Source organism: Camelus bactrianus, chromosome 11 (genome assembly GCF_048773025.1).
Source record: "Camelus bactrianus isolate YW-2024 breed Bactrian camel chromosome 11, ASM4877302v1, whole genome shotgun sequence".
In the NCBI taxonomy this organism is placed as follows: Eukaryota; Metazoa; Chordata; class Mammalia; order Artiodactyla; family Camelidae; genus Camelus; species Camelus bactrianus.
In genome coordinates, this window is record NC_133549.1 from 44,181,486 (window position 1) to 44,203,270 (window position 21,785).

At 49.8% G+C, this 21,785-nt stretch overlaps 1 protein-coding gene across 2 annotated transcripts in view; it reads left to right on the top strand.

Annotated features, from left to right (window-relative positions):
- Positions 1–21,785, top strand: part of SLIT1 (slit guidance ligand 1) — a 179,702-nt gene that overhangs the window by 145,909 nt on the left and 12,008 nt on the right. For both annotated transcript variants that reach the window (XM_045507428.2, XM_010971119.3), the window contains exons 21-30: positions 1,347–1,479; positions 3,633–3,701; positions 4,565–4,636; positions 6,765–6,836; positions 7,618–7,689; positions 15,244–15,407; positions 17,214–17,338; positions 17,621–17,718; positions 20,794–20,933; positions 21,082–21,175. In XM_045507428.2, the coding sequence (XP_045363384.2) occupies positions 1,347–1,479; positions 3,633–3,701; positions 4,565–4,636; positions 6,765–6,836; positions 7,618–7,689; positions 15,244–15,407; positions 17,214–17,338; positions 17,621–17,718; positions 20,794–20,933; positions 21,082–21,175 (1,039 nt within the window). The remainder of the gene's footprint in view (positions 1–1,346; positions 1,480–3,632; positions 3,702–4,564; positions 4,637–6,764; positions 6,837–7,617; positions 7,690–15,243; positions 15,408–17,213; positions 17,339–17,620; positions 17,719–20,793; positions 20,934–21,081; positions 21,176–21,785) is intronic.

The following is a 21,785-nucleotide window of genomic DNA, read 5'->3' on the forward strand; positions in this document are numbered from 1 at the left end:
AAACAATAACAGACAATCCAGAAGGAGAATAAAAAGATCACCGGTGAGTCCCCACCCCCAGCCCGCCCCAGCCCTGGGTGACTCCTGTCAGCATTCCGCGTGTGGCCTTCCCGGTCTCTGCTGTGTGTTTGTGTTCACGTGCGTGACACGTGTAGAGTCTTGCAGTTCCGCCTGTGCACCTTTTCAACATGACAGTCTGTTGTCTGGTGGCACCACAGTCTATTTAGCCAGCCCCCCAACCGCTTGGCATTTACATGCCAGGAGCATCCTGGTAGATAATTCTGTCCATATATGCGGTTTTTCCCCTTAGAATAACTTCCTAGAAGTGAAAGCATGTGACTTTTTTGAGATGTTGCTGCCAAGAGGCAGTAGAACGTCGTGGTCCAAGTGGGCAGGTTCCGGAGGCAGCCAGCTTGGAGTCTAGTCCTAGTTCCCCCTCTTCCAGGACAGGGGACGTTGGGCAACTTACTTAATCACTCTGTCCTTAGTTTCTGCATCTCTAAAATGGGCTGATAGTAGCACATCCACCAGAGAGGTATGTTGAGGATTCACTGAGTTCCTCCTTATCACGAGGCACCTGTACACACCACCCTCCATAACCAGCAGTCACTGTCACCTGCTTCCTAGCACCCTTACACCTCTGACTGTGGAGTCTTTACTGTCTCTCCTGTAGCTAGTCAGAAGGGAGGGAGGAAGGCACACAAAGGCACTCAGTAATAGTCATTGAATAAACAAATGAACCCGTGAAGGATGGCAGGACAGAAGGAGCTCAGATTCTGTGCCAGCTGGACCTGGATGCAGACCCCACGTTGCCTCTGACCAGCCTCTGGACCTAAGCAAGCTATGTAACCTCTCCAGATCTCAGTCAGATAGACATTCCTTCACTCCTTCGTTCAACTGATGTATTTGGAGGGCTGCTGTGTGCCAGGCCCTGCTCTGAACAAAGAAGAAAGAGACACAGATCTCTGTCTCCGTGGTGCTTGCATCCTAGGGGTGGCTGTGGCCCTCCTCACTGCATCGCTAAGGAGATTATGTTTGATACAGCGTCCACCACGTTAGGTGCTCAGGAAGTGGTGTGGCTGCCACCCTCTTTCTCTGCTGTGCCTGGCTCCACCTTGGATCTCAAGGGGAAGAGATGGACCCAAGCCCTATTCTGACCTCAGAACAAGTCCAAGGGGCTTCGGTGTGGTAGGGGAGGGGTGTAGCCAAGAGGAAATATACTGGTGCATGAGGGAGTGTCAGTGAGGGGCTTCCGTTTGGAGGCCCTCTGGGGCGGGGTCCTGGCTGCGGGAGGCCCTGACAAGGCCTATCCCCTCACTGACATGGCTTCGTACCTTCCTCCCCAGGCCAGGAGGAGGGGGGCTGCCTGCCCCGCCCGCAGTGCCCCCAGGAATGTGCCTGCCTGGACACAGTGGTTCGATGCAGCAACAAGCACCTCCAGGCCCTGCCCAAGGGCATCCCCAAGAACGTCTCAGAGCTGTGAGTAACCCCAGCTGGGGGCAGGAGGGGAGGAGGACCAAGGGCAGACATTAGCTGGCAGAGAGCTTGGAGTTAGGGCTTTGCAAGAGACACTGGTTCCAAGGAGGCTTTGAGCTCCTCTGTGATGACCCCCTGCAGTCACCTGGCAGCAGGGATCGCCCATGGCAAGCGCTTCATCCCAGTAAACTCAGCTCTGCCTTTAACATTAGGAATAACATTGCTTTTTCCACTTCACATCATCTCACGAGCATTCCCTTCTGTGATGAAAATGCTCACAAAGTTTATTTTTACTGGCCCTATAATATTCCATCACTTGAATCTGCTATGATCTATGTAACAAACCCCCCTTTGTTGGATAGTTTAGCTTCCAATTTTTCACTATCATAGGCAGCGCCGAGGTGAACATCCCTTCAGTGAAACTGCTTTTCAAAGAGCGGTGCATTGTTGTGACCCTTGCTGCCTTTCGCCTGATGACCTTTCAGAAAAGCTGTTTCCTTTGCGCTCCCCCCAGCCATGTGTGGAAAGAGCCTTCTTGCCCATCTTCCCGCCCCTACCCCCCATCAACACTGGGTATCGTGGTGCTGAGTCTTTGTTGATCTGGATTTGGCATCTGAGCCCACATGGGGGCATGGATGTGACTGTGTGTGACAGACAGAGGGATGGAGAGCGGGGCTTCTTCAGTAAACCCCTCCACAGGAAAGGCCTTTGTCAGTCCCCGACTCTTCCTGCCCCTGGGACTGGTGCCTCCAGGCCTCCATAGCCAAACTTTTCCTTTTCCTATGGGGAGCACATGAGATTTTCGTTTGTATTTCTTTCATTCATTGTTTCTTCACAAGCACACCAACCATGGCATCCTTTGTCCTGTGACTCACCTGCAGTGTCCCCTACCAAATTTTCTGCAAACCTGATGTGTCCCACTCTCTCCTTGGTGCTTCCCGGCAACCCTGGGAATAATGGGACATCCTGGACAGCCTGGTTCCCTTGACTGAGGATGCTGACGTTCAGAGACTTAAGCCTCAGTTTCTACTGGGAGGGGCGTCTGAGAGGATGGAAGGAGAGGAGTGGGCAGTTACTCTGTAGGACCCAGGGTGATGGTCAGGGGAGTAAAGCTGGATTTTCAGCTCTCTGGATCTTTGTGGGTGGGTGAGGTGTCCTGAGGGCTGCCATCAGTGGGGCTGTGCAGGGAGCCCAGTTGGGACTTCAGCCCCAGAGCTCAGTCAGCTTAGCAAGGAAGGCTTGTGAGGGGAAGGGGCAGGGGAGGGCAGGTCATAGCATCTTCAACCCCAAACTCTACCTTGTAGACACAGGGAATCCTGGGAAGCTTGAGGAGGAGTTTTGGTGGGCTTGGCTTTAGGGACAGTGACTGGGTGGCAGTGTCTGTAGTGGGAACCAGACAGGAGGCCAAGGTGGGAAGAATAGGAGGTGGCTGCCGCAGGAGCCCAGGCATGGGGACCTGTGTGCAGTTGGGGTTGAGGGAAGAGGGGGACATGAGAGTGGAATGAAAGGGACCGATGAGAGACCAGAGGGCAGCAGAAGTTGGCAGTCAGTCACGGGACTGGCTGCAGGGGGAGTTGGAGATTCACCGTCAGGGGCCTGAGCCTGGCTGAGAGCATGGAGTGTGGTGCGGGTGGAGTCAGGGGAAGGCTGTGTGAGTGTGCAAGCACGGAACTCGGATTTGGGCAGGTTTGGGTCTGGGGCTTCCCTGAGATAGCCTCGGGTACCTGGCCAGCAGGTAGAGGGAGGGCCCTGGGTGCTGGTGATGGCCTGGTAGGTGGGCCTGGAAGGTGGGTATTAACATGCCAATCATACCTATTTGGCCAGGAAGATTGCAGAGCAGAGAGGGAAGGGCAGGGGTCCAGGATTGAGCCCTGGGTGGTGCCCAGAGACAGGGAGGAGGCAGGGGCCCGGGAAGGAAGCCACGAGAAGCTTCATGTCTCAGTGGCTTCTACCAAATCTTTGGGTGGCACCTACCCAAATGGCCTAAGAAAGATCCATATTTTCTCCTTGGATTAGTGATTCAGGGCTGATCGTGTGGTCTACGTGTGGGAGAGGAAGTGAATGAGAAGGGCCTGGCTTCAGGGGAAGGTTCTCCCAGCACCGGGCACTGCCTGGGGCCGAGATGGCTGCACTAACTGCTGTGTTCTCTCCTGTAGCTACTTGGACGGGAATCAGTTCACACTGGTTCCAGGGCAGCTGTCCACCTTCAAGTACCTGCAGCTTGTGTGAGTATCCAGGCCGCTTGAGGATTCAGGACTGCCTCAGAGGATAGGAGGGCCATTGGAATTAGCCACTGTGGCTCCAGCTTCCCTGAAATTCCCTACAGACCCCACATCTGACAGATCTGTTTTTTAATTTCACCCCATCCTTTTGGGAGTATCTGTGCACAGAATTGTTTTGCCACCTAGTGGCCATGACTAGGAATTGCACTGTCCCAGGCTCCTGGACTCTGCTTCTGCCCACACTATCTTCCCAAGCCTCCCTCTAGGCCAATGATTATTGATAATGAGGGTTATCTTGCAAAGGTAGGAGCCAGAGCAGAAGTAGAGAGTGATGGCAAACTTCTTTATCCAACCTTGGCCTGGGATTTGACTCTGGCTGGGCCTCCTACCAGCTGCGTGACCCTGAGTGGGTCACTTCATCCTTCTGAGACCCCGAACCTTCATTTGTAAAAGGGGATTGCTATCTCCCTCATAGGACTACAGGGAGGACAAGTGAATGAACCCACATAAGCTGCTAGCAAGAGAGGAAGGAGAGCGCCCCCCCCCCCCGATCTGGCATTTGGGAGGCAGCCAACGCCCTTCGTGGGGAGCATTTCCATGGTGGATGGGGGCAGGAGCCAGACTATACTTGCTTGGCGGGGTGGGGTTGAGGAAATGGAGACCTGAAACCCTGGGGACATAGAGGCAGTTCAAGGAGCAGAGTGAAGGGCTGTAGCTAATTGGGAACCAAGTGCCCCTCTCCACCACATCCCAGCCCCGAGTGCCAGTCAAGCCACTCTTCCTCCTGGCTGGGAGATGGCCATGGCCAGGGTGGGTGGGGGAAGTTCTTCTTTCTCTCTAAACATTGATGCTTTTGTCTTTTTCAGGGACCTGAGTAACAACAAGATCAGTTCCTTAAGCAATTCCTCCTTCACCAACATGAGCCAGCTGACCACTCTGTGAGTCCCGTGGTGGGGGGTGGAGGGCAGGCTTGTGCCATGGCCACTGAGATTTTCTTCAAGCCTTGGTCATCGGCAGGTATCCCACGCAGCCTCCCTTACCCACCAGGGAGTGTGCTGTGGCCTGCCAGCAGAAAGGACTTTTAAAAAATACTTTTTATTATGAAATACAGCATAATATGGACAAATAGAAAAATATAAATGTATGGTTTAACAAATAATCATAAAACTAGCACATGTTTAAGTACCTATGACAAAAAATAGAACTCAGCTAGCACCCCAAAAGTGCCCCTATCCCTTCCTGATCATTATTCCTCCTTCCCCCCATCACAAGGCAGTCCAACCTTGACTTTTTCAATAATCATTACTTTGGTTTTTATAGTGTCATCTACATATGCATTTCTACACAGTGAAGTTTGTTTGCCCATTTTTGACTCTTATATAAATTCAATCATACAGAATATACATTTTGTGTGTCTGGCTTCTTTTACTTACCATTATATTTGTGAGACCACTCATGTTGTATGAAGCTGTAGTCTTGTGTGTGAAGCTGTAATATCTGCATTTTCACTGCTATATAGTATTCCTTTGTAGGAACATGCCATACTTTTCTTATCCCTTTTATTATTGGTGGATATTTGAGTTGTTTCCATTTTGGACTATTATGAACAGTGACTCTCTGGACATTTTTGTGCCCCTATTCTAAGATATTTTAATGATTGTTTTCATTATATTCCAAGCAATTGATTGGAAAGTATTAACAAGCTTCCCTTATATTTGACTAGAGCTTAAGAATGTATTTCATTCACCTTTCCAATACCTCATTTTACAGATAATGTGCCAAGAATCCAAGAAGTTTCCTTTAGGTTCTGCTGTGGTCAAATAGTAGAGCCAGCAAACAGGACCCTGACCCAGTCAGGCTCTCAGGAGCAGAATGTGGGCCCAATGCCATGAAATGCTGGTTCTAGGTTACCTACCTGCACTTACCTGCCCAGGCCTACTAATCAACTGGTTCCCATCTCAAAATCTTCACAAGCCTGTTGGCTGAAAGAAAAATGCACAGCATAAAAGTTGTGACTTAAGTTTTATTTGGGGACTTTACTGAGGCCTATAGCCCAAGAGACAGGCTTTCAGAGAGAGAGCTCTGAGGAACTGCTCTGAAGAGTTAAGGGAGGAGCCAGGGTACATATGAACTTTTTTTCCTGAGAAAAACATGTAGTCAAGCATCAAAAAGTTACTGCTTAAATATATATACACACACACACATATATATATAAAATATATACACACACACACACATACACACACATATATATATATCTCGTTAACAATTTTAGTGCTTTTCTATGTATGGGACGATGCATGAGTCTGGGGTCACTTGACATTTTTCCTTAGACATGCATCTGAACTATCTAAAGGCCAGTATATTCCAAGCACAGAAGATTTCCTGTCCCTCTCTCTCTCTCTGTCTCATCCTGACTGCCCTTCAGGGCTCACTGTCGTGGGCAACAGCAGTGGCCAATGACTTGGTCCTTGTAGAACTAGAGTGGCAGGGACCATTTGTTCTTTGCAAGCCTGTGTGTGAAACTGCCACAGTCTCGGGCAGTGGTTCTCACCCGGGGGTAATTCTGCCCTCCAGCGAGCATTTGACAATATTTGAAACATTTCTGGTTGTCACAGCCAGAGGACGGCAGGGGGAGCTACTGGCATCTCGTGGGCAGAGGCCAGGGATGCTGCAAAACACCCTACAACACACAGCACAGCCTCCAGCAAGGACGGTCAGTAGCGCTGAGGCTGAGAAATCCTGGGCTAAGTGATGCTGGCAGCTGTAAGGGGAAACAGCCCTTTCCTGTGACAAAAACATCTCGTTTCTCTCGTTATTATTTAAAAAGTAGCTTTAGTGAGGCATAATTAATATATAATAAACTACACATACTTTAAGTGTATCATTTGATACATTTTGATTTATGTTCACACCTATGAAACTATCTCCAGAATCAAGATGGTGACCACCTCATCGCCATGAGAAGTGGTGCCCCTTAACAATCCCTCTCCCACCTCCTCCCTTCTTTCTCCCCCCACCTGCCCCCGCCCACCTCCTCCCCCCTCCCCCCCTTCTTTCCTGCAGGATCCTCAGCTACAACGCCCTGCAGTGCATCCCTCCTCTGGCCTTCCAGGGGCTCCGCTCCCTGCGCCTGCTGTGAGTCTCCCCACTCCTCATTCCACCAGGGGAACTTGCCCCACTGAGGGCCCCCGTCACCCACCTGGTGGGCAGAGATGTCCCCATGTCTGGGGCCCCAGCAGGGCCAACTGTGTCCAAAGTAGGCAACTAGTCCATTCTCATTCAAGTTTCTAACGGAGGCCAAGGCCATCCGAGAAAAGGGGGTTGCTGTCTGCCCCAGGTTGTGTTTGTGGAGTGTGTGATGGGGCAGTGTCTGGGGGCATCCACAATTTACACGGGAGTCTCCTGTCAGATGGTGAAAGTTGAACCTTCTTTAAGAATTCCCAATGTGAAGTTTGGCAGGTGGTCCAAGCCCTCTGCCACGCCTGTTATGACCGCCCCCACGCCCCTTGCACCCTTGTGCTGAGGCCTCTGGCAGCCCGCCCGGGGCCAGGGGCCATTCTTCATCCCCAGCCTAGGGCTCATCTAGTAACTTCCTTACCGAGAAGAAGCCACCCCCTCAGGGTCTCCAAACAAGTTGGGGAGGGCACAGTGTGCACACCTGCACGCGTCCATTTGTCCTATGAACAGAAGTGGTGCCTAAGTTATTTATTAAGCCCCAAGCAGGGTCCAACAGAAGGGCTGAGGGGCAGGGTGGTCTGTGACAATTAGGAGTTCCCTCTCCCTTGCTTGTGGCCGGCAGGGCGGGGTCTCCAAGCTGGGGACCATCTTCCTCTCAGCGGAGGGCTGCTCCCATCCCTCCATCAGTTCCCAAGTCTCTGTCTTGGGATGAGGCACCAACAGCCTCTTCTCTCTTCAGGTCGCTGCATGGCAATGACATCTCCACCCTCCAAGAGGGCATCTTTGCCGACGTGACCTCCCTGTCTCACCTGTGAGTAACTCTGGCCCAGTGCTCCGCACCTCTTTGGATTCTAAGAGAGACCCCCTCCTAAGACTGTTGCTTTTACCCTGAAACTAATTTAGCTTGTGAACTTCAAAAGCTCCCCATCTCAGACCCTTACACATTCAGTGTCATCAGTCACCACAGTTGCGTTTGAGAACAGTTTTTCACAGTCAGTAATAAAAGCAGTAATGCCTGTGTAGTGATTGCCCAGCACCACACTTACGCCAGCACTCCTACAGCATAGGTACTGTTATCCCCGTTTTACATATGAGGAAACTGGCCCAGAAAGTGTGACGAGCTCACACAAAGTTGTGTAGCTGGTAAGGGCTGGAGTCCTCTGTCTCAAAAGCCCGTGCTCTGAAGCATGACACCAGTATTGACTTCACTTGGTGGGGTATAAGCTCCAGAAATTTCCTACCCCCGAAAAGTATAATTGATGTCATCAGACATAGAATTGCTTCCAAAACCATTTAGCTGGCAGCGCCCCAAGGATTCTTAAAAAGCAATATGCTTAATTCCTTAATTCCTCAAAAGGCTAAATGTAGAATTAGCATATAACCCAGTGATGCTGCTCCTAAGTGTACCCTAAAGAACTGAAAGCAGGAACTCAAACAGATACCTGTACACCCCCATTCAGAGCAGCATTATTCACACAATAGCTATAAAGCAGAAACAATCCAAGTGTCCACCGACAGATGAATCAAGAAACAAAATACTGTACACACATACAGTGGGATATTATTCAGCCATGAAAAGGAATGGAGTTCTGACATGCTACCACATGGATGAACCCTGAAAACATGCTAAGTGAAATAACTCAGACATAAAAGGACAAAAATTGTACAATTCCACAGATAGGAGGTACCCAGAATTCATAACTACAGAAAGGATAATGGTGGTCGCCAGGTGCTGGGAGCAGGAGGAAAGGGGAATCTTTGTTTAGTGGGTTTCTGTTCAGGGTGATGATTTCGGAATCAGAGAGTGGTGCTGGTGGCACAACACTGTGAATAGAATCAGTGCCACCGAATTGTACATAGAATATGGTCAAAATGGCAAATTTGTTGTTACATATATTTTACCACAATTTTAAAGTGAAGACTTAATGCAGTGGGCCATGGCAGGGCCGTCTTCTTTCTGGAGGTGGGGCTGGGCACAGAGCAAACACGTTTCCTCCTAGTGTCTCAGCTGCAGGCCAAGGTCGTGTTCAGCCCAGATGCACTTCAGCCGGGACCCTGGGTGGTACCACATCCTCCTGCTTTCTGCCCTACTGCCAAGTGCCCAGGGCCTGTGTGGGCAGGCGCACCCAGATCAGAGAGCCTTTTGGGGTCCCCAGCATCTCTACTTGAAGTTCTTTCACTCAACCTCACTGCATTTTCTCAGCTCTAAGACTCATCTTCTCCACCTTTTAATCTCTGAGATCAGAGTGTATCTTACAAATGATTTATTTGTACTTAATGTAACATTGCCCACCTCTCCCGCAGCGTGCTAAATGGGCAGGCGTCTAACAGTCTTAGACTTGAGGAAATAAAATAGTGGTAAGTGCTACTCACTGAGAGTTTGCTTGGGGCAGGTACTTTACTAACCATGGTGTCTTGTTTACTCCATGACCAAAATGGGAAGTAACTTTTGTGCTAAGCGCCAGCTCCACAAATAAGACAGGGACTGCCTTGAACCCATACTGAAGATTTCAGGGCTGGTTTGGACTCAGTGGGCAGAGTGCAGGGATTGATTAGTGATGTCTGCCATGGGTGTGTAGTTAGTAAGGGGCACTGTCCTATTTGCTATTTTAATTTTACAGTTCCAGATTCTGAAGTTAAACAGCTTCCCTAGGTTGTAAAGCTAGGAAATGACAGTGACAGGATTTGAACTTAGGTGTGGCTGATTCTGAAGCACTTTATTTATTCGTAGTTGCCTCAGTAAATATGTCCTGAGTAACCACAGTGAGTTAAATGCTGAAGAATTTACTAACACATGGTTTCTGTCTTCTGTGACCATCTGGGATATTATAAAGCAATCAATGACAGCAGTGACTAACTCTAGGGAAGTCTGAGGACCTTCAGAGAAGAGGTGCCATTTATGCTGCTATTGGAAAGGCCCTAGGGGTTTGTTGTTTGGAGAAGATGGGGAAGGACATTCCAGGAAGAGGGAATAGCAATGCAAAATCATGGAGACAGGAGAGTGAATGGCATACTCAGGGAGGCGATGCTGTGCAGCACGGGCTGTAGGGAGTTTGGCTAGGTGAGGCATGTGGGGTGGGAAGAGACTGAGTCTGGAAAGGGACATTGGAATTCCTTTGTGAAGGGCCTTTTGTGCCATGCTAAGGGGTTTGGGCTTTGTTCTGTAAATAGAAGGGAGTCACGGAAGAATTAAGTTGTAAAACTCCTGGAAAGTCATGGTGACATGTGCAGGCTGGATGATGAGGCAGGAGGGAGCCTGGCTGGAGACAGTGGTTCTGGCAAAGACCAGGCCAGGACAGTGCTGTTCATTGGTCTTGATGACTGCCCTTCACAGGGGCTTGTTTCTGTCTAGGTTTGGGAATTTGGGGTTGTGAGCTTATTTTTTGCTGACGTTAGGATTCTGAGGACCTAAATTGGAGATGCTTCTCTCCAGAGAGCTTTTGTGCTTGCCTTTGCTGGGCCAGCGTCTGCTGCTGCTCTGGGCCCACACTGCTCTGGGCTCCTTTGCTTACCCCTGGGCTTCGCCAAGTGTCTGCTCCAGCTCTCCAGCTTGGCAGGCAAGATCTTTTCAAGCATCTGGCCCAACTTCCCCTCCTTTGGGTCCCTTTTTGTATATCTCTTAGGCTTGGGCATTACCTTTTCTCCCTTCCCGTGAAAAGTGAATGACACCCAAGGACGTTCTTATCTTGTCTCTAGTTCAAAATCTAGACGCTTTGCTTTTCAAATGCGAAGTGAACAAACAACATAGGTTTTGAACAAACAAAAACCTGGAGCTGCAAAATTACAGATTTTGAGCCCATGCCTATCTATAAATTCAGACTTTCTTTAGGAGAACAGTGACATCAGGCCAGAAGCCAGATACAATTTGTAAGGAAAAAAACCCACAATAAGTAGAGCTCAGCTAAGTGGTAATGAAATAGGCAGCAGCCTGGGAAGTGTGTGTGTGCTTGTATTCAGGTGTGTGCACGTGTAACACTGATGGAATACATGTGCCCATGCATACGTGTAGCCGTTATTTCCTCTGCATGAAGAGCTGCAGCTCTCCTACAAGGATTCCTTGAGCACTTACTAGGAATCAAGGTACAAGAAAAGGCTGGCAGAGACTCAGCGCATTCACCCCGGGCTTCACAAAGGCCACATGCGGTCTGAAGGGAAGGAAGTGCCTATGGCTCTGTCATAAGTCAGGGTTGCCCAAGAGTTAGCTTCCAGTGTTCCCAGCTTCCAGAGGTGCCCTCTTTTCCTGCCGTGACTGTCCTCGGCTTTTCTTCTTCACTGGCAGCGTGCGGGATGAGTAGGTGGGCTGAGGGTGTAGTGGAGTATGAGGTATTTAAACCCCTTGGACTTTAGACTAGGAATCAGGACACGTGGCATTACGTCTTTGTTCTGCCATTAACTCACAGTGAGATCTCAGGCAATGCATTCATCTCTTTAGGTCCTTTCCTTGCTTGCACAAAGGTTATTTCTAAGGTCCGCTCGAGTTCTAACATGCCACCATAGTGAGCGCTCATCACTGCCCCGGGCTTCGACACTTTACGTATCTCTGGGCTGCTCTTTGCTTTTGTACTTACAGTTAACTCATCTGTTATCCATTTGTCCATCCATCCATCAGCAAATATTTACTTTGGCTGGATCCTGTGCCAAGGTTCCCTAGTGTCATTCTTCATGTCTATAATCTGGCATTTTGTTGCCTCTAGTCTGCTGCATGCTGGAAAACTAGATTTATGGATTCATTAAGAATTGGGTGTGAAAAGTAAATATGGAATGATTAAGTAAATCATGGTATGCCCATAGGACAGAATAGCAAGTAATTAATTCACTATAATAATCATGGTGCTGTAACTTATTATTTGATGAAAGTGCAGAATAAAGAAGATGGTATAGTCTGATTTCAGCGATGTACATACATGAACACAAAAACTAGAAGGGAATTAATGAAAATCAAATCAGTTGCATTTATGAGATGATCGTTGATTTTTTTCTTTTTGAATTCCTTTTGCTTTCCTACCGAGGCTTGTGCCCTTCTCATGCTTGAAGTCAGATGTTCATTCAGCAAACATTCCTGGGGTGCCTGCTGGTGTCAGGCACAGGGAGGGAGTTATGATTCCTACTCTCAAGAAGCTTCCGTCTTTAGAAAGAGACAGTGATGACACACATTGCCTGGGAGGAGGAAGGGCAGAGGAGGAATAGCTCAGGTGAAGGAGACTTTGAAGTTTTAGTATATGCTAAACTCTACAGTTGGCGCCCCTGAAACAGCCACAGGAAATCTATTTCTGTCCTGGTTACGTTAATAGAAGACGCCCAGCCTGGCCTTAGCATGAACAGACCAATTATCTACTGTTTTGGCGATTTCCAAGTTATACCAGAGATCAACGACACGGTGATTTTTACTTTTGTTGGTGTGTGAAACCGACCCCCACCACTGCGTCTCAGCACCCCTTTGCCCCCACTAAGTTCATGGTAGTTTTTGTTGTGAAAAGAAATTGTCCTCAGGTGAAGTAGCTAGCGAAATACCACTGAAGTAGCCACAAAACCCCAGCTTCTGGATAAATTAAAACTTGAAAAGCTGAATTCAGGTGTGGCTCGTCATCTGCTCTGCACAGCAACAAGTTCAGCGTGTGTTGTGCAAGGCAGAATGCGTGGTTTTGAATAGCTCTGTAGGTGGCTTCGGTAGTTCATGTTATTCTTTGTTGTTGTCTTCTAGTAAGAGTTGTAAAGGGACACTTACATTTGAGGTGCACCTTTACTGGCGTTACGTACGGGGTGGGGAGCTGTGTGCGGGAGTTGGGAACTGTGACATCCCGAGACATGTCCAGGGCTCCCCATTCATAATGGCTGCAGATTTAGTCTTTCTGGCATTTTCTCTAAATGAGCTACAGGACTGAGAGAAGAAACCCTTCGTAATAAACTCTCAACTCGTGGCACATCAGCAGACCACACTCCCACAGTGTGCTACAGAAATACTTTAAAATAAATCCTGTATTTATCTTTTGAATAACATAATTACATTACCTCACACTTTTTATGTTAAAAATATTAGTCTGGTGAATGTAAACATTAAATATGCCACCATTTTTGAATTCATGTTATTTCTTTTTAAGTCTTTGTTTTTTTAGCACAATGGAGCTTAAAAAATCAAAGCATCTGAGTTTCCTCCACCTCTAAGAGGCCCTGGCACTGTTCAGGGTGGGAAAGAGGAAGGTGTCTCCCCACCCCACTAGCCAGGATGGATGCTGTCGGCAAATCAGGACAGAAAAAATTAAATACACATCGAGGTGAACCGGCTTTCTTTTCCAAGCTGCATTGTTCCCTCGATGCCCGTTTTAGGTTAGATGTGCTTATCTTTCTCCTCGCTCCAGATTGCAGGCTCTTTATCGAATCATAAAGTGAGCCCCAGAGATGTTAAGTGAGTCACTCAAGGTCACCTGGGCAGTGAGCAGCTGCGCCAGGGCCGAGGCCCAGGATTGTTGAGCTGCTTTATAAGATCGCCCCCTCATCAGCTGTGCTGTTGGGGTGGATTCCTGCTCAGAGCTGGTGCTGCTGTCATCAGACTGAACACATCTCAGGGGGACCACTTCCACTATCTGGCCCAGACGCAGGTGGAAAATGGCTGAGCATCCCCGCGGTACTTAATAAACGTGCCCGTTCTCATGAACATTATACAGCCTTACATTTTTACAATAATGTTGATATAAATGAACTTCAGATATGACGCTCTAATTTTTCTATTTGCTGGAGCAAAGACCTCTGGCCCCTTCATTTCCTCAAATCCATGTCTTCTTCATCTCTCAACTTCTCACTGTGGTTTAGTGAGGAGCTTATGGGCTTGCCTACCAGATTGGTCAAAGGGTGAGAGGTTGGCTGTGCCCAGTGTTGGGGTGGGGATGTGAAGGAGCAGGCCTGGCCTCACACTGCGGCCAAGTGTAAGTCCGTACAACCTTTCCTGGAAGGCGGCTGTTACCATTTTACGTGCACTTCCTTTGCGACTTGAATCCTACTCTTAGGCATCTGTTCTAGAGAAATGCGCGCTCCTCGCAAAGAGGCATGGGTGAGCGTGTTCGCTGCGATTAGAAACTACCAGAATGTCTGGCAGCAAAAGCTATGAGTATCCGTTCTTTGGGATGCTGTGAAGCAGTTTGACAAAATAAGGTGGGTCCATGGAGCTGACATGCAAAAATCTCCAAGACATGCTGTTTAGTGACAAGGAGCAGGTGCTTAGTGACAGTGTATAGTAGAGAGATGTAATTTCTTCCTCACGAAGAAACTGTATGTAAATATGGGAAAGGATTGGAAGGCCTGAGCATGATGATAATGTGACCGTGGGTCCTGTGGTTGGCAGGGACAGTGGTGTAGACTTCTTTGGAAAGTGGGTGTGTTACAGTTTACCAAACCACACCCCCACTGATGAACACGGGAGGTTTCCAGTCTTTCTGTTACAAACAGTGCTGCCATCCATACCACTGCAACAGATGTCTTTACACACTTGTGCAGGCATACCTGTGAGATAAACTCCCAGAAACGGAATTGCTGGGTCAAAGGGCAACTGCATTGCAGATTAGATAGATATCACCAACTTTCCCTCCAAAGGAGTTATACCAACTTGCACTCCCATCAGTAACATAGGAACATACTCTTGAAAAAAAAAAAAAAATATATATATAGAGGTGAAATTCACAGAATGTAAAATTAACCATGTTAACCTGTACCATCCAGCAGCATTTAGGACACTCACTATGTTCTGTGAGGTGGGGACTTTTGTGTACAGGGTCTGAAAAAGGTTTACAACAAGAATGCGTTCATGGGCTTTTTCTTTAATGAAAAATGAAGAGAAGAATTAAAGATTACAGGCTTCAGACTCAGCTCTGGGTCTGGATCTAGGGGCTGCCCTTCACCAGGTTGTGTGACCCTAGGGAAATCAGTTATTCCACGTGAGGCTCGGATCAGATCCCACATCTCTGAGATGGAGATAAAAAAACCTTTAGGTGGAGCTGATGGGAGGATTTGATGTACTAACATGGGAGAAGGAGCTGGTTCATCCTAGCAGTAAATGTCATTCCTCTTTACCTGTGCACTCTGGAGGCAATGCATTCAGGGGCTCTGGCCTCAACGGCACAAAATCAAATTCCACCTCCATCTTGGGCAAGTGCCTCCTCCTTCTGAACCTCGGGTTCAACATGTAGAGTGGGGATGGGAGTGTGTGGTGTGGACGAAGGAAGATAGCAGATGTGAAGTGCTTAAAACAGTGCTGGCTACGCATGAATGCTTGCAATGGGGGCTGTTAGGGCTTTTCCCAGCTCCTGGCACTCCAGGTGCCCAGTAAGGGCCCCATGAAGCTGTAACGCCTGCTTCTCTCTGCTCTCTGACCCAGGGCCATTGGTGCCAACCCCCTGTACTGTGACTGCCACCTCCGCTGGTTGTCCAGCTGGGTGAAGACAGGCTACAAGGAACCGGGCATTGCCCGCTGTGCAGGGCCCCCAGACGTGGAGGGCAAGCTGCTCCTCACCACGCCCGCCAAGAAGTTTGAATGCCAAGGTGAGCCCAGGAGTGCGAGAGGGCATTGTGGGTCCTGGGTTACTTCCCCCCCATCCCCAGCTGCTGGGGGCCCACAGGAGCTGCCCAACCCTGGCAGGGCCTGCCAGACCCTGCAGTCACCGGCCAAGTTGGGGACAGGTGGCAGGAATGAGGCCCCTGCTGCTTGTTGGCATGGCTGCCCTCTCATCCGGACGCACAGCGAACAAAAAAAGCCAGGCGGAAAATCTCAGGCTGTAAGGGCCCTAATCCATCCCTGGGGTTATGTAAGGAAAATAAAAATAGCAGTAGTGTTTCTGGAAGTTCCAAGCCTCTCAGCAGCGAGAGCAATCAGCCCTTTCTTTGGTAGGAATTGTGCTCAGCAATTAGCTTAACCCCCTGAGCCACTGGACCCAGCTGCCACTCTCCTGACGTTTGTGGAAGCACAGGGTCTGAGCATGATTGGAGGCGCCTCACCCTGGGTGTCTATAAATACTCATTCAGAGGCTGATTGACTGATTGACTGACGGCCCAAGCCCCAGGAGCCCTGCCGAGCAGAGGGAGGTGCCCAGCCAGCTACCCCAGGCCTAGCTTTCTGTGCAGAGTGACAGCTGCGGGAGGGCACTGGAGGCTGTGGGGCATGGCTCCTGCCCTCTGCAAGCTCACAGGCCACCAGCGGAAATGAAACTGACAGCCATAGGTTAACGAGGAGGCTCCGGGCCACCCTGTGTGCAGGACGCTGTCACTGGAGTAACAATTCAGAGGGGCCTGATCTGTGGCTGGGCTGTTGACTGTTGGGAGCAGGCCAGTTTAGGTTGAAACATTTGCTCAGTATTTATTTAATGGGGTGGGGTGGGGTTCATACTGGTGGGAGGTTTTTGTGTGTTTTTTTAAAACTTTTTATTGGAATATAACATGCACAACAGAAAAGTACACAGATCGTAAGGGAATGGCTTGCTGAATTTTCACAAATTGAACCCATCCAGGTAACCAGCACTCAGATCAAGAAACAGAGCCCCACGTGTACCCAGGGGCTCTTATTAATCCCTCCATAAAAAGTGCTTCTCTTTCTGGTCATATTCAGGCCTCTTCAGCGGAACTAATAGCTCTCTACTTCTGGAAGCAGCTTTAAGTGGAAACGAATTAATGGCTGGTCTCACTGTTTATTCTTGTGAGGTCCTAATGCTCCTTATAGGTGGCATGTTTGCAGGCTCCTTGTCCACCTCCAAGTTCAGGGAAGGGCCACCAGTGAGTCCTGGAGGGGCTGGAGAAGGTCACACCTGTAGCCAGAGAGGTGACAGGAAAGGGTCCTTCCCGTTCAGCCTTGGAAAGAAACAAGTTCAGGGCAAATGGACCTTTTCCTCCCAAGCATGGCTTCCTCACAGAGCCAGTCTCCTCTCTAGCGGGGTGGCCACCTTGCTGTCCTGGCCAGTGAGTGACAGGGCTGGGGAGAGGTTGCCTTGGAAGGGTGAGGGGGGATGGAGAAAACTGATGGCCCTGCCCCTACCACCATGTGGGGGCTCCTTAGTGGCCAGCGCCCGCCCATTAAGCCTTTTTTGGGGTATTACCTCTTTCAGTCCTTACAGCCCCAGGACACAGGGGCTGTTTTTAACCTCATTTGACTGAGGAAGGTCCAGAGGCAGAGAGGTAGACTGTGAAAGGAGGGGAGCCTATCCAGAGGAAACACAGGGAGAGGCAAAAATCTCCTTGGGGAGAGGGCTTCCACCACCTGTCCCCGTGGAGCTGGGATACCGGAGGTAGGGAGATGGGGCTCTGTGCCCAGCCCCGTTCTCCCCGACTCCCAGCACTAACGCTCTCCCCTTGCCTCAGGTCCCCCCACCCTAGCTGTCCAGGCCAAGTGTGATCCCTGCTTGTCCAGCCCCTGCCAGAACCAGGGCACCTGCCAAAACGACCCCCTTGTGGTGTACAGGTGTGCCTGCCCCAGCGGCTATAAGGTGAGTGGTGAGTGGAGGCTGAGACGGAGGAGGAGGGCTGACCAAGGGTGTGGCCGGGCAGGGTTGGGACTGTCTTGTTGTCCACTCAGCCCACAGTGCCCAGGGCAGTGCCTGGCTCAGAGCAGGAGCCCGAGTGAGTGTTTCAACACTGACCTAATATGTGGATGAGTGAAAAAGTAATTCCCAGGATAGGCAAGCTGAGCTGCAGAGGGGCTGGCTATTCCTGCTGCCTCACTAGCCCCTGGGTCACCCTGGGGTCCCCATCGCTGACTTTCTCACCAGGGCCGAGACTGCGAGGTGTCCCTAGACAGCTGTTCCAGTGGCCCCTGTGGGAACGGCGGGACCTGCCACTCACAGGAGGGCGAGGATGCTGGCTTCACGTGAGTAGCCTGGGGAGGCTTGAACCTGGTGGGTGGGTGCTTATGAGGTCCAGAACGCAAGCCTCAGGGCCTTCCTCCTCCAGATGGGATGGCCCAGGCCCCTTGTGCTCTGGGAGATGAGGGGCGGGCTCCCCAGGAGCAGGCACTCACTCCAGATCACAGCCAGAGGACTCTCCATGCCCACCCAGGCCATGCCCCTGTTGCCCAGAGGCAGTGAAAGCACAGAGATTAGGGGCTGCCCAGGTCACAGCAGACCGGGGTGGGGCTAGGGCTTGGAATGCCTGCTCCAGGCCTCTCCCTGCTCTTGCCAGCTGCCAGGAGGGTCTTTTGATAGCACTGGGAGTCCATGGCTGAGGGCATATGCAGTGGCAGCGCCAAGAGGCAGGGAAGCCTGCCCAGAGGTGGGAGCAAGTCCTGGTCATGCCCTGCAGGGCCTCTCCCACTGGCTCGTGGGTCACTCTGGTGGCACCATGGGCAGCCCATTTCCATCACTCACTGAAGGGCCAGACCTCACAACTCAGCTCGAAAGTCCTCACGGTGCTGACATCATCGTGCAAGCCTCACCCTGCTCCCGGTCCCCCAGCCTCTCAGCAAGTCTCCCACCTCCCCAGAGCTCTCCTGAGGAATACACAGTATTTTCAGTTGCTGAAAATAAATTGCCCACTGAACAAATTGGCTCTTCAGAAAATGATGTTGAATCAATTGGCAGAAAATGGCCAAACCTGTCTCCGCAATCCCAAATTACCAGATGTAAAAAAGAAAACATTAAATGGCCTCTCGGCAAGCATCACCTTGGAAACGGCGTCCTTACAGTAGGCTCCATCCTCCTCTGGGCTTTGGCAGCAGCTCCATTGGCTGGACTGCTGGGGGCGTGTCTGTGGAGAAGTGAGGAGCTGAGAGGACACCCTCAGAAACTCCCCCTGCTAGGCAGGGAGGGGTGCGGCTGGGAGTAGCCCCCTCACTCCTGGCAGCCCTCAGATTGGGCGTAGGGGACTGTGGGACGGCCCCTCCTGGTAGAATGGGGTACCTCCCTGAGTTACCTCTCAACCCTGAGGCTTACAAGGGCCTCCTCAGTTACCCGCCCCCAACCCTGCCGGCAAGGACTTTCTGAAATGCAAAGCTGGGACCCCCTCAGCCCACTGAAAACCTCTCTGTTGTGCCCTTACCCCAGCCTTGCGGGGGAGTTAAACTCCAGGACACTCCCCGCAACAGTAGGCTTCAAATCTTTTTGCTCACATAACCCCACCCCTCAAAACAAATTTTTTAAGCTATAAACCCCCTCAATCATTCTTAAAGTGACAGCTAAACTTTTTCATGGTAAGTTTAATTTTTCATTGCAACAAGAGGAAATTTCCAGGACATTGTACATATTATTAACATTTAAAGATAAACCTATCACTCTTTAAATCACTCTTTCGTCATTTTTCAATAGAAAATCATTTTAAAATCACAGGAAGAAGCTCCTTTTTAACAGCTTCGACATTTTGCAACGTTCTCGTTTCTCCTCAAGCAAGTATTTCTATTTTACTCCCCTCGCCCCTCCATTTTCCTTCTAACGTAATCTGTTTTTATGCTAGAGAGGCTTTCCTTGAGCACCCTGCCATACTTTTCTGCCGCCAACATGGGTATATAAGTTCAAACTTTAAAGTTTTTTTCTTATTTCTTGTCACCATAAATCTGTAATTAAAATTTTCTTTTGCATTGTGTTATGACAATTATCAACAATATACAACTCAGAACAATGTAACTATATTACAAAATTTGATTGATAATTATTACACATAAAAGGAAAAGTTTACGAGTCTATATCTCCTAATGAGATAGATGGAGCTTTGGTTTTGTGTCTGTGTGTTTATGTGTTCTTTTCTTCTCCTAATTGGTTCATGCGTCCAGAGGTGAATATTATAGAATGTGAGCGGGCTTAGCAGCCAGTCTATTCCTTTAAACACACACACACACACACACACACACACACACACACACACACACACACACACACACACACACACTCATGCAGTACAAATGCTGAGGAAGTTTGTTCACAGAAACAAACCAGTGGGATTAGAAGTTTTATTATAGCCATGTCACTCAGTTACTTGAAACTCTTCCAAGTTTATATGCCAAAAACTGGAGTGATCTGTCATCAAAATTATTTTTAATTCTCTATCAGCTGACAGTTCCATGAGGTCTTCCTTCCATTACTTTTAATGCACAGAACTGGAAACCTCTTGACCTGCAAAAGCATTTGTTCATTCACTTTGGAAACATCAGTATTCCTAATTGCCCCCTTTATTTGGCACCCAGGGATCCTAGGCCCCAGGCATGGCCTTCCTTGGACCTGGGCTGAGAGATGCGTTTGCACCTTTCCAGAGATCTGGGGCAGGTCAGTTGAGGGAGGAGTTCGTCCAGAATTTGAAGATGTGGAAATCAATTTTTTAGAGATCTCTGACTTTCTTACTCCTTGGAAAGCCACAGTTACCCCAGTGGGAACTGTACCCCAGTTTGAAGAACACTGATCTCCAGGGTTCTCCATGACCTGACTCCTGCTTACCCTCCAGCCCCGTTCTCATCCCATCCCTGAAGTATGTGCTCCCCAAGTCCTGAACTATTTAGATGAGCCCAGAGGATGGGCTGTAAGGCTTTCTCTCCTCCAGGCTTTTGCTCCCACCACCTTCCCTCTTCTTCCTGCTCTCCCCTGTCATAGTCCTTGGCTAACCATCACCTCCTCCAAGAAGCCTGCCCTGACCTATCCCCCCAGGGAGGAGCTGGGTGTCCTCTGCCCTTTGTCCACCCCACCCAGCCTTAGTTTTGCACCATTTTGATACTCACATCTCTCCTTTAGTCCCCAGTCTCCTCGTCCTCTCCCCCACTAGACCGTGAGTGATCTCACGAGTGCAGGGCTGGTCTTGTTCACTCTAACACCCAGCACCTAACAAGGGCCTGACCCAGAGTAGGGACCAAAACTCTGAGATGATAATATTGACCGTTAGCCACAGGCTTCCACCAGTGCCTCAGGAGGGCTGCTGCCCTGGCCACGGGCCCACCCACCTCTCCCTCCTTCTCTGCTCCCCTCAGGTGCTCCTGCCCCACGGGCTTTGAAGGGCCAACCTGTGGGGTAAACACAGACGACTGTGTGGAGCACTCATGTGCCAATGGGGGCATCTGTGTGGATGGCGCGGGCAACTACACGTGCCAGTGCCCCCTGCAGTACACAGGTAAGCGTGGTGGGGTTCTGGGACCCGTTCCTATGGGTGGAGGGGCTAGGGCCCTGCCTGGCTGTCTGGAGGAGGTTTCTGCCGGTCTGTTGCCTGGCAGAGCACAGGGAGCAGCTTCTCTCCTGCCTCTCCCCAATTCTTCCCCCAGGAAGGGCCTGTGAGCAGCTGGTGGACTTCTGCTCCCCGGATTTGAACCCATGTCAGCACGAGGCCCAGTGTGTGGGCACCCCAGATGGGCCCAGGTCAGTGCTGCCCATTTCCAGACCCAGGGAAGGGCAAGGGCCACCATGTCACCTCTCCTCTGCCCTCCCCAACCTGTTTCTGCACCTGTTAGGGGTTTGGTCTCGGCTGTACAGGGTTCCTGCCAGTCCATGCTGGGGGCAGGGTGGTGGTGGTTAGGGTCAGACAGAACTGGGTTTACAGCATGACCCTGAGTGGTTGGTTTGACCACTCTGAGCCTCAGTTTTCTCATCTGCAAACTGGGTGCACCAGTAGCTTCCTCCTGGGGTCACTGTAAGGATTAGATAAGCAAATGGATAGAAAGCACTTACCTCTATACCTGACATCTGAAAAGTGCCCCATAAATAGCTGTTATCATTCCAGGTCCACAATTTCTCATCCCCAGTAATAAAATGCACAAAACTCTGAAAACCAAAAGCCCATTTGATAGCAAAATCTGATCTGACCTGTATGTATTTGGTATGAAAAGCTGACCTGCACTGATACGAGGTTACTTACAGTCACTGTTCATCCCGTGTAGCGTGAATATACGTAGATTTGCAGCAGAAATGTGAACATGTTTAATTAAGGGGCTGCCCTAGATCCCACTGGCATGTTACATAGTACCCAGTT